A 13,067-nucleotide genomic window follows, 5' to 3' on the forward strand; every position below is an offset into this window, starting at 1 on the left:
AAAAGCACAGGAAGCTTCTACTGTCAGACGTGCTGTCCTAGTCAGACTTTATACCTAGCCAGCTTCAGCCAGCGCTCAGCAACTCCCTACCCTCTTTTTTTTTTTTTGCTTGTTTATTTGTTGGTTGGTTTTATTTTTGTCTCCCAGAGGTGGCAGGGTAGAGAATCCTTCAGAATCCAAAAGCATTTCTTGGCAGATTTCAAACCACACTTGCAATAGGCAATCAGTATATTTGCTTTATTTCTTTTCCTTTTTGCCGCCATTGCAAGGGGCATAAGACCCAAGTTTTCTGAAGCTAATTAATGTCTCAAAAATCAGCCACCTCCTCCAGGGGAAATTGAGAAAACAGGCGGACAGACTGTCATAAATAAAGGGAAACAGCAGCCCTATTCCCCTATTCCAGCCAAGGCTAGAGTATTTTTTAGTTTAGTTTTAGGGCGAATGTCGGAAGTCACACTCAGTGGGGTCACCAGAGAAGCAAAGAGCAGCCAGAGGGCCAACATGGGAACAGACAGGTAAATTTGAAGCTGTATGAGCTTTAGCAGAGGACATGAAAACCACTGGAAGAGCAGGGAGAGGAATGGAAGGGAGGAAAATGCATTCCCAGGCGGTGAAGTTACTGAAGGGTTGGAGCCAAAGAACAGATAATTTAGGGAAAAAATCCTGTGGCGTCTCCCATCCTACATATAAATCATTGCTCTGTGTTTTCTGAACACAGACTTGCTCAGGGCCTGCAGGAATCCAGGCAGGAAACCGAAGCAACGGCTGATGACGTACAATGTGCACTTCCACGGAGCGTGATCCGAAAGGAAAAGGCCCAGGTACTTGCTAAGCAGAGAAGCAACGAGTGGAGGGCCTCTTCCTGTACTTAATAAATAGGCAGAGCTCTCCGTGAGTTAAATGTAGAAAAAATAAATCCCAGAGATGAGGAAAAACCTAAGTCTGCAGTCTGCCCATCTTTAACAACCACAAAAAGACCCGACAAGGTAAAGAACAGTCCTCTGAAAAGCCAGAAACCATTCATTATACTTTAAAAAAGAAACCAGAATTTACTTAAAGGAGGAGTTTGAAGACAATGCTACATAATTAATTTACCAATTTATTGCATGAAAAGATGCTTTACAATGGTTAAAATGTAATCACAACCTTCAAAACTGCACAGCGGTTGGAAAGAAGAGACTGGATTCTCCGTGAACAGTTTGTCAGAACGTAAAAGGTAATTATTCGGTGCCTCTCTTCCCTTTAATGATCTAACATTGAGCAATACTGTTTATATTGAAAAGCTAGCACCTTTAATTACCAATTACATATACATAATTCCAGAGCCAAAAGGAGAAGGCTCTGAAAAAGTTCTTTAGAAATATAAAGGTGTATTGTGCACCACTTCCAGAGAAGGTGAGCTAATAAATGGGAGGAGGATGTCAAAATATTGTTTTGCTTTAAAAAAAAGGGGGGGTACAAAGGAAATGAGCTAAAAAGAAAAAAAAAGGAGAGAGAAAAGAGAGAGAATGGGGGGGCAATTACAAAATGAAATTGAGAATTCAATCCAAGCAAGGCTGAGAGACTGTACCTGGTAGTCTTAAATACCAGCCCTGAGCAGGCCTGGCAGAGTGCCTCACAAAGATTTGGTTAAAATAAAATGAAAATGAAAAAGTAACAAATCCACATTCCCAACCCACCCACTGTCCCTTCTTGAGGGCGGCGGGGGGTGGGGTGAAGAGTAGAAGGAGGAAGAGTGTCATTGAACCTAAGGATGACTTTTAAATTTTTTTTTAATTAACTTTCTCAGCCCCATCCATCCTCCCTCCCAGCAGGTCTGATCGCAAGCGTGAGTAATTCCTCCTTCTGCGAGGAGATTTTTAAGCTACAAAATTCCAAATTCATTTTCTAATTCAAAAGGAATCGCAGACTCATTTAAAAAATTAGCAAAGGTCACAGATGCCAGCTCACAAGCAACCTCATTCCTCCATGCCGAGACTCCAAACCAGCACTTTCCCCCTATATTCTTTTTTTTCTCTTCCTTTTCTTTTTGCAGCATTTGTTCTTCTCTTCCTGGCAGCCTCTATCTTTTAGCTCTCCCCACGCCCTATGCACCCCAGTAATTGAAGTTCCCTGTGCCTCAGTTTCCCTCATGGCCAGCAAACCAGGGGATAGACAAATCAATAACCAGCAGCACCAGGACTCTACATTCTAAATCTCTACCTTTCACTCATAAACCAAGATAGCACGAACTGGAAGGTAAAGGAAGGGGGACACCTCCTTCCGCTCCCATTTCCAGTACTGGCAATAAAATTCCCTAAGCGGTGAAGCACCTGGCCTGCCACATCCAAAGAATGGCATTTGTACCCTCTACCCCAGGCCGCAGGGCTCTGAGCTGCAGCCTAGTACAAGAGACAGGGCCAAAGATGCTAGCCAGGTCTCTCTCTTATTCTCTCTCTCTCTCTCTCTCTCTCTCTCTCTCTCTCTCTCTCTCTCTCTCTCTCTCATTCACACACACACACACACACACACACACACACAGCATTCAGGCAGCAGAGTCCTCCTGAGTCCCAAAGTCACTCAAGTTCTGGGTCACAGAGGGGTAGACTGAGGGAGTGGAGTAGGCCTCAAAGCTGAGGCATGAGGTCTTCAGAGACACCCCCGAAGATTGTGGTTTCATTTCCGCTGGCAGGCGGATACTGGGCTGGGCATGTAGGGTGTGTGTGTGTGTGTGTGTGTGTGTGTGTGTGTGTGTTCTTAGAACTGTATCAATAACGAAAGAAAGAAAACGAGAAGAGCCCCTTGGCCCAGCCCAGGGCGGGAAGGTGTGTGGTCCTGTCAGCCTCCTTCTGCAGGCCCGGGAGAACAATCCCGCAGCTCTGGGCCACGCCGCCCCCAGTCAGGCCTCTGCTCCCACAGGCATAGGGTCCCAACTGCCACTCAGCAAGGAAAGAGGAGGCAAATCAAGCAATTCTCCATGCCGCGAGTCAGCCTCCCCCACCAGCCTCACCCCCACACTCAGATCTTCCTCTGAGAAACGGGCTTTCATGATAAAGCTCCTCAAGTGCCAGGCGAGCCTAGCAAAATCTTACTGCTCACCAGCTACGCGGGCAAACGTGGAGGAGAAGCTTGACTCATTAAGAGGGAAAGTGAATGGATACAGCCAGCCGCCAGCTCAAATGTCAGAGGACCAGGGAGGGTTCTGAAATATTAAATCCTAAAGTGCATGAGCAAATATATATTTACACACCACACACACACACACACACACACACACACACACGAGTTAGATTTTTTTCTTTTACAACAAAACCACATTTTATTTACAAGGCTGGCCTCCTCCCAGCTGGTAAACGCCTTGAGAAGCAATGAAATCAGCTTCCCAAGTAATAATGCACATCCTTGTTGCGTGCAGGGGGAGGCACTTGATCTCAATACAAACTTGCCCGTGTCTCTCAGTGGCTAGAGAGGAAATGGAGGCAGGAGACAGACATGGGAGGGCTTGGTGAGCATGAGCCCCGCTGAGCAGTCCTCAAACCCCATCAGCCATCAGGGCTTAAGAAGTCTCATCTGGCCAGCAAAGGCCCCACTTACAGTCTTGCAGGGCCCTGCCCACCCAGGTCCGTCTTCATCCCCTCCCTGTCCCTGCCCTTCTTTGGGAAGCTCCGGCCGAAAGGTCAGCCACCTGCTGCCTCAAGTGCAGAGCATATTTACAGGACTGGCACGCAGAGACACACACATGCACACACAGAGCCATACTTGCACACACACACAGGTGGGTGTGCATCCAGCAGGAGTGCTCTCATTCTCCTTTACCAGGCATCCATCCCACTGCAGTTCTCTGCCATTATGATTAACCCAGAGTCCATACGCAGAATTAGTAGTTCAGTGATGGGGGTGGGGAAAGTGGAGGGAAGGACGCCAGGCTCTTAAAAATGGTGTGCCACCCACGTCACGGCCACCATCGCGACGTGTGTGTGTGTGTGTGTGTGTGTGTGTGTGTGTGTGTGCATGTGTGTGTGCTTACAAGGCGCACAAGCATCAATCCACCGGAGTGCTGCCTGCACGGGAGACCGCACCTGCTCCTCACGAAGACACGCATTTGCACCAGCAAGTCCTGGCTTCCCAGAGACCCACAGAGGGATTTTTCCAGTCCTCCTGCTGGAGAACATGCGGGAGGGGCCGAGACTCTGGGCGACATAGAAACACACACGTCCGCCACACGCACACTGCTTCCGGAGCCACCATCAATTTTTAATTTATTGGATCCAAGGGAAAATAACCATCGCGAGGAGAGTGGGGTGGAGATGGACGGAGGGGAGAAAACAAGAATCAATGCTTGGGAGAGAAAATAATCTATGACTAGGTGACACTTAAAGGCACGACGAGGTATTTTTATGAAGCTCCCCTAACTGAAGGAATAATGAAGTACATGGCACAGGAGACGGGGAGGAGAGGGAGGTGGGGGTCAGGGGCTGGGGGGCCTGTGACCCATCACAGAGACAAATTACCCGTCCTCCAGGTGTACCTGCAAGTCCATTCCAGGCCTCACAGCCCTGCTCCTCCTGAGACCCTCCCAAGGTCACCTCCGCAAAGAGACAGAAGGCGCACACGAAGGCCACTGGCCTGTCTGCCTGGTGCCAACCACATGCCTCGAACTGAAATGTCTACCATGTTTGATATGTGGGAGGAAGAACTTGTGGGGAGGGGGAAGACGCAGGAGGGATGATCAGCCTCCAGTAAATGTGTCTTGGACAGTAAAATCTTAGGGCCTGGCCTGTGAAGAGGTTCTGGCTATAGGGGGTCCCCGCACCTGCACAGCCCTGGTCTGGAAACCCTGAGTGAGGAAGTCAGACGCCCTGGCCTGGTTCTGGCAAACTTGGGGAGATTCAGAACAACTCCCCATGAGGTTCCTACATTTTTTTATGGAGTTAGTCACCTCCCTCCCCTTCCCAACACCCACTCCTCTCTAGAGCTAAAAGAACAGAGCTCAGGAGGCTGAATCCCCCCCAACCCCAAATCAGGGGGAAAGCAAACAAAAACAACAATAACAAGATCCACGAGAGCAACAGATGACTAAGAAAATCCACACTCCAGTGCATCCCACAGATCCCGGCCATCCCTACAAACTTACCAAGGAAAAGGTAAGTCCACAAACTCAAAAAACAAAATAACCTAGATTCTGATGAATAAAATTGTCTACTGAAAGGGGAGGTCTAATTATTTAAATGTTTTCTGTGACAGAAAACCTTCTACACCTATTCTGTAAAATAGCAACTGCCAGAAATCTTCGGAGCCACAAGGGGACTCATAAAAATTGGACATAAAAGTATTCTTTGTGGCCAAATGAAAAGACTTTTTAAATTTAAGAGTATGATTTTTCAAAGGTGCGGAGAGGAAGAACGTCCACGGGAAAACCTGGTCCAAGAAAGCCCACGAGGTAGTCTCGATTCTGAGGTAGATTTTTAAACAGTGCTCTTTATTTGTTTTTCCTTATTCTTAGCAGTGCATCCATTGTGAAGCACGTGTTAATCATAATAACGTTCGCATTTGACTTTCTTGAGTCATTACTGCATGTTATTTAGAGGATTCGTCAGGATGGTTCACAAATGCATTTTGTATTTTAGCAGTTCTGTGAACAAGGGTCATAAAAATGTTATGTAAAAACAGAACACTCTTTTCCCCCTCCTTTGTACTTTGAAGTTCCTTCATTTTGTGTGGTCTGGGATTTCATGACAGTTAAAATAATTCGGGTTAGCTCATTCAACACCCAAGCAAAATTATCAGCTGCCTCAGAGGGAAAAAAAAAAAGGAATGAATTTTGTGAATTCAAAACTACACAAAGACTCGCCAGTGTCAAAATACAGGAGGAAGGTGAAGGCACCGGTCAGCAAACGAGGATCTTGTGTCACTTTTGCCAGTAAGAACCACACTTTCCTCACCACTGCTAAAGAAAACACAAGATGCGTGCCCCCTATTTCCGTCGGGAAGCTGTGTATACACATCCTGGCAAAAACCAGCCACTCAGGGGAGGCAGTCAAGCGCTGGAGGAATGGAGAACAAAAACGTGAGCGACTCTCACCAGCAAACAGCTCCTGGGACTGAGCCATGGGAGAAGCTGAGAGAGGGCAGACAACAGAAGACCTCCCCCAGACCCGTTCATGAGAGAGCCTAGAGTAACGTGGAATGACAGAGCCAGCCATGGCAGTTGAGTGTGGCTGGCCTTCAGAACCCCGGGCCCACTCAGGAACTGTATGCCTGTGCCGTGAGCATCAGGCTGCTTCGGTCCAGCAGGCATCAATATAACTTGACCACGCAGTGCAGACCAGTCCCCAGAATCCCTTGTCGTCACCAGATGTGGTGCCAGCATTCATTTGGAAGCTTGGAAAGTTTCAGCTCAAGGTGGAGCAGAACAGGGCAGGCAAAGGATCCTTCCTTTAACCACAGGAGACAGAAAGAAGAGAAGTCCGAAGGATAAGACGTAGACCCTGCCCCCCAGATTTTTATTCATGCATTATCATCCCTGCGGGCTGTGTCATCTGACCACAGCTCAGCTTGCAAACTACCCAAGTTCTATGACAAATGACTGAGGAGTACTACATTGAATTTTTTAAAATGGATTTTGGACAGGCCAGAGGCCACTGGCCCGAGTAAGCCCTAGAACTGACCATGTCTCTTTATCTCTGAGTTGCCCAATGAGCTCAGCCCCTAGCTCGACTCGAACATAAAACGACGTAGAGAAATCATCAAATAAATGGCCAGCCCTGTCCCTCTGCAGCTGATGACAGCGAAAGCGCTTGTCTGACCTAATTTATTTCTCTTTCAGGTTAGAATAAAGCACTTCTTCCTGTCACAGGCAAACCTGTTCTGCTCATCTACTTGAGCTCCGCAGAAGATTCAGGCTTCCTGGGCTGTCTGTAGATTTCTTGAACTCAGAAGAGATGACATTAGAGATCTAGCAATCCTGTGATCAAAGTACACTTAGTCCCCGGCACTAAATTACATGTTTAGGGAGAAACGGGTCTCATTAAATACCATCCACAGGGTGCTGTCTAGGGCGAAAGGTGTTACCAGGGCTGACTTCTGGCAGGCATATACTTCTTCCAAACAAAGTTTTACACATTATTTGAGTTGGCATTTTATAGCTTTAGAGAACAGAGCTACTGCCCTTCATCCCACAGGAACATTACCTAATAGAAGGAATCGGGAGTCTAAAGGCTATAAAATCTGAGCTAAAAGGATTTCCATTCACCGAGCTTTTTCAGGTACCCAGCTGCCACAAGCAGTGATTCTTGGGGATTCATGGGGGGGTCTGGGGCTTGCACAGAAAGAGGCAATATGTACTCTACCCCAGCACCCCCAGCTGGACCGCCAGTGCATTCATAGAACAAACATCCACATCACAGACAAAGCCAGGGAAACACATACACACACTCAAGACTAATAATTCTAATTGGATGGAGGGGAAGGGAGGAGGGAGGGAAAAAAAAAACATTAAAAAAAAAAGAAAGAAAACAGCCCCCTTCTCTGCCAAGTGAAGAATTATAAATCAATGATGATAGCTTGAAAATAGATTTCTCAAACTTATATTCTCATTCTGTCCTGCAAGACTCTCCGCAGGAAAATCAATATTACAACTTCACACTTAAGACATTTTGCAGCAAGGCCCAGCTAGCTCCCAGCCATTGTAGCGGAGGCGCCAGGCACAGGGATGACACAGACACAGAGCGCCCCCTAGCGCCAAGCGCAGCCAGGCTCGCCTCCGAGACGCAGGTATGCCATGCAGCAAAAGCCAAATTTCCACTGAAAGTTTATTTTGAAAAGTATTTTATCACAACAAGCAACAGAGAAGGCAACGCGATCGGCAGAAGAGATGCACTGGGGGTAAGTAGAGGCGGGTCCAAGCCATGTTCTGTGCTTATAAGACCGTGCAGGAGTCGAATTTGAATAAGGTACTAGAAACTAGTGTATGCTACAGTTGGAAACTAGGATCTTGTCATCCAACTATAGTGTGGCTTCCAATGAACCTGAGATAACGTTCTAATTATTGTCACATGCACCCTCCACCTAAGGAAGACCCAGAGTCCCGCAGTGGTCAGCTGAGCATCTTCTCCAACAACCTACCCTCAGCTCCCTCCAGGTTTTTAAGGCCAGATCCCAGAGGGGCTGTATGCGCCCTCGCCCTGGAGAAATGACTCCTTTCTGTTACGAAAGATTTGCAAGACCGGAGAGAAAAAAAATCACCAAGGGTACAGCGAAACCAGCTATCAACCTCCACCCTTCTCTCCTCAAAGACAAACACAGATTAGGCACAAAATCTTTGGGGGGGGGAAATACCCTTTAAAAATATTAGGGGTTGTTAAAATATGGTCACGGCTGTTTTCTCTCAGGTGTGAATTACAAATGAGTAAAATCAGCCTGGCATAACACCTCTGATGAACACATGTTTATTCTCCCGTGGAATCAGAGCAGCTGACATATCACACTTCTAACGATATGGGGCTCCCTTCTGCGCGGAGGAAGGCAAACTTCACGGCCCCCAACAACTACCCCAAAAAGAAAATGTGGGGAAAGGGACAAAAGAGTACCTCCCTGTATTATGAGATTTGTGGCCCGATTTTGAAAGACAAGTGGGTCTCCCCCTGGAGAGTTCAGATCATCATGAGCGAATGCAAAACCTCTAAAACACACGCTACGGCAAAAAAAAAAAAAAATTAAATTAAATTAAAAAATTTTAAAGGCAAGCATTAGCCTAACTTCCGTGTCAAATCTTAGGCTGGTTGTGCTCAGAAAAAAAAAAAAAGCATGAATTCATAAGGAAAATGACTAATCATCCCAGGAAACCTGTTGGTGGGCTGTTGAAAAATAGCCTGCAGTAATTTCACCTGGACATTTTATTTCCTGACATTTCTTTGTACAACCTGAAGCTTCTCCAGAGACTGGAGACACATTTCCTTCTCCTCTAGCCTGTGTGGCATCTTTGGCTCTTGGTCCTCTCCCCTCTGCTTGCTCACAGACTACCCCTCACCTTCTTTCACTATTGTCCCCAGGTTGTGTTTGTTTTTATTAATGCTTGGGCCTGGGTTCGGCTATGTCATCTCTGCAAAGCCATCTCCATCTGGGTCAACCCTTTTGAAACCAGAAGCCCAGGTTTTTTCCTCCGGCTGCCTCTTCTCTCTCTTTAACCTCACTCCTCTTCTCACCAGCCCTGTCTGTACACTGTGCCAGCTCAAGGCTCCCTGCTCCCTGGACCTTCATCACAGGATGCTGTTTTGGTGCTCTTCTGGTTTCCCAGGCATCAGTTATTCTACATTACATCACCCCTAAAAATAATAATAATAACAACAACAAAACAAAGCTTGGCCTCACAGGCCTGCAAGGCTGCCACACAAGTGATAACGCCGAGCCACATTTTTCGGTGGTCTCTCTCATATATGAAATCTCAAACGTGAGCTCCCGCCCCCACTGGAGGCTGTGACAGCACCTGCTTTGCTAAGCAGGCCCCCCCAGGCACCCCTAAATCCGGGGGCTACAGTATTGTTGGCAAACCACCATGTCCCCAGGCCATGTAGCTTCAAGTGTGTTATATTCCTTCCTTTGCTTTGCTTGCTCCCACCTCCTGGGTGACACAGGACAGACAGAAAAGCCAGCTGCTTTTTTTTTTTTTTTAAATAATAAGTAGCCTTGTCTAAGAACTGGTTGGACCACTCTCCCTGCTTAAACCCCTGCACAAAGCCAGGCTCCCACCTTCCCTGGAAGGCAGGCAGGATTGCTTTGGCCCCTTATCCTCTCCTTTCCCTCTTTGCCACTATTCCAGTGTCCACTGGCTTTCCCCAAGCAGCTCTGAGCAAGGCCGAGGCAGTGAACAAGTGCAAGGATAGAAGGATGTGGCCTCAGGCCGACGCTCGGCTGCCACCAGTCCTGCTGGCTAGGGCTTCCTCCTGATGCTGGAAGTGTGTGGGGCGGCGGGGGGGAAGGAAATGCCAGGACATGGAAGCAACAGCAAAGAATACCTACCTGCCTTCTTCCCCATACACACAACTGCACAACTGCAATCTCCTGGTTCTTGTCACCGCTGCCAGCCTGGATGCACGCCCCAAACATCTCCCTCTTTGCAGACCCCCAAAACACACACACACACACTCACCTCCCCTCCTCAAAAACAACCCTTGCAGTTATACAGAAGCTCCATGGGACAAGCTGCATCCTGTAGAAACTAGACATCTTCAAGAAGAGAGAAGAGAGATTGCAAGGACTACCCCAAGCTGAAGCGATGTCTATGGCTCGGTAAGAGGATGGAAGAAAAAAAAAAATGTCAACTGGTGGAAAAACACCTTGATCACACCGGGCTCAAATAGCATTGCAAAAATAAATTAAACATCTTATTGTAAATGCAGCCCAGCAAGTCTTCTTTGATATTACAAAAGCAAGTAATCATAGAGAGCCTCTTCCCATCTCCAAATGCTATCTCCCCTCTCCCCATAATCCTGTTAAAATATCTATCCCTTCCCTCCCCAGCCCCGAAAAATAATAATAATAAACCCACAAATTCTTACTACTAGGTTTGAGTAACAAAGGAGAGACGCAAAGGCAGCCCTGCTCCGAGCAGATGGCTCCTCTGCAGAGTTTCCAGGGGAGGGGAGAACCCCTTTATATATTTATTTATTTATTTAAATTTTTTAAAATATAACATAAATATTCGGCTCTCGGCCGCCTCCGGGCAGCCAGTCCTCTGCAGCGGCTGGACGCTCAGCCCTCTGCAGCCGCCAGCCCGGGCCCGGGCGCCAGGAGGCAGGAGGACAACCGCCCCGAATGCACAACCTGCCCGTGGCCACGATGGCACCCAAAGGATGTTTTATTTCCATTGCAATAAAACAAATAAATAAAAGCCGCGGAGATGAAGCAGCTACGGCCGGGGGAGAATGGTGAGGCTCCGGTGGGGAAGCAGCTCCGTAGGCCGGCTGGCTGCCTGCCTGCCTGCCTGCCGCGGGCGGGTGGAGGGACCGGGAGCGCGGAAGCGACCTGGCCGGTGCCACCGCGCGGGGACCCCGGCTGGCTCGGCGGCCAGCACGGGGACCGGGGCCGCTCGGGCTCCGTGGTGGGGTTTGATTTTGTTTTTTTCTTTTCTACATAAACCCAGCCTGGGCTCTGCAAGCCGCCGCCGCCGCCGCGCTGCTGCGTGTCTGCCCCGCTGCCTGGAATGTGCATGCCCCGCCGCGGGCTGGGAACCCGCAGGATGCCACGGGTGGATTTCCACCGCGGCCGTGGGTTTAGACCGGGGTGGGGAGGACGAAAGATGCTGAGACGGAAGGGTGAGCCGGAGAGCTCTCCCGGTCCCCTTCATCGTGGTTTTTTTTTTTTTTTTTTTACTATTTTACAAGTGCATGCCTCCCTTCCCACTCCCGCCAGCATTTCTTTGCGCGTGGCGGGGATTTGACACCAGCCCCGATCCCCACTATATCCTTCTTATTTTTATGGTTTGGAGTGGTGGAAGAAGCCGTAGCGGCCCCAGGAGACGGAGGTGGGGAGCGGGGAGGGGGCGCCGGGCCCCTCGCTCCGCCGCGCAGCTGGATTCTTTTGCAAATAGCAGGGAAAGGGGAGGGAAAGGCGGCTCCGGAATCCCCGAACGAGCGGGGGCCGGCGCCCTGCCGGGCGGGGCGCAGCAACCGGGAACCGGGAATCGGGCGCCGGCTCCCTGCCGATTCTCGCCCCGAGCGCACGGCTCCCCAAGTCCGGAGCGCACCCGGGGCTCCGCAGCCCCGGCCGCCAGCGCGGACCCACGCGCTCGCCAACTTTTCCCGGCTCCCCCTCCCCCTCCGCGCCAGCCCCCTCCCCCTCCCTCCCTCCAAACCCCGCCGCCGCCACCGCCGCCGCACACGCCGCCGCTCCGAGGGACGAGCGCCGGGCCGGGCTCCGCGCGCGCGCGCTCGCCTCGTCCGGCCCGGCCGCCCCCCACCACCACCACCTCCATCCTGGGCTCGGGGAGCGTCTGGCTGCGCCGCAGCGCCGGTTCTCCCGGGCCGCAGAAAAACTTTCCACCGCCCCCCCCCCCCCCGCCCGCTCCCGCTCCCGGCTGACCCCGCTGCTCTTCCAGTCCGCGGGCGGCAGCGGCGCCCGGGCCCGTCCGGCTGCCACCCAGCTCGGGCCGCTCAGCTCCGGACCCCGGGAGCCCCGTCCTCCGGCCCCCCGCGCGCACGCCGCAGACACTTACGAGTGATGAGCTCCCTCTGGGACAAGTGCTGCGGGTTGCCCTGTTTGCGGCGGGACATGGCCCTGCATCTATTCCGGCATCGCCCGGAGAGCCGCTCTGATGGGTCCGGGGAGGGGTCCGAGCCGCCGCGCCGCCTCCTCCGCCCCGGCTGCTGCTGCTGCGGCGGCGGCGGCCGCTGGAGCTGCTGCTGGTGCTGGTGGTGGTGGGTTGTTGGTTGCTGTTGTTTTGGGGTTTTTTTTCCCCCTCCTTTCTTCTCTTGCTCCTCTCTCTTCTTCCTCTTCTTCTTTATTTTGTTCTTTCTTCTATGCGGTTGTTTTTGTTTTGTTTGCAAAAAAGCAAAAAGAAAAAAAGAGGAAGGGGGGAAAGGCTCGATCTAAAAATAAAAGGCAACAAAAAATAAATAAATAAAACTGCTGCTGCTTGCCCGCGGACTGGCTGGTTTCTTTTACAAAAGGAAAAAATATTTATATATATATATATATCTTTTGAAGTGGGGAAAAAATCTCTTACACTTCTTCAGCCTGCTTGGCCTCCTGGACTTCTCAGTGTCTTCCTGAACTTAAATTGGGATTTGCACCCGTCTCTGACACTTTTCTTGCAGGGTCTGCGAGGTGGAACGCAGCGCTCGGCCAACCGCGGGGCGGGGATGGGATGGGATGGGAGGGGGGGGAGAGGGAAAAAATGCAAACAAATTTCAAAATAATAAAAAAAATAAAAAAGAGAAAGAAAGAAAAAGAAGGGGGAAAGCACAAGAAGGAAGCGCAAAGGGGGGGGGGAGCAAAGAAAACTTGGGGACTTGTCTCGTACCCCTCACCCCGCCCCCTCAAAAATCCCCGAGCAATGTAAAACTGTCGCGGCTCGGCTGTCGCTGGCTCTC

General features: G+C 50.0%; 1 protein-coding gene across 4 annotated transcripts in view; it reads right to left on the bottom strand.

Moving 5' to 3' along the window:
* Nucleotides 1-12,837, bottom strand: part of Bcl11b (BCL11 transcription factor B) — an 87,570-nt gene extending 74,733 nt beyond the window's left edge. For all 4 annotated transcript variants that reach the window (XM_090344812.1, XM_090344810.1, XM_090344811.1 and 1 more), the window contains exon 1: nt 12,191-12,837. In XM_090344812.1, coding sequence (XP_090200938.1) covers nt 12,191-12,248 — 58 coding nt within the window. In that variant the 5' untranslated portion in view covers nt 12,249-12,837. The remainder of the gene's footprint in view (nt 1-12,190) is intronic.
* Nucleotides 12,838-13,067: the final 230 nt, after the last annotated feature.

The sequence above is a fragment of the Megascapheus bottae genome, chromosome 14 (assembly GCF_031878675.1).
Source record: "Megascapheus bottae isolate mThoBot1 chromosome 14, mThoBot2.hap1, whole genome shotgun sequence".
NCBI classification, from domain to species: Eukaryota; Metazoa; Chordata; class Mammalia; order Rodentia; family Geomyidae; genus Megascapheus; species Megascapheus bottae.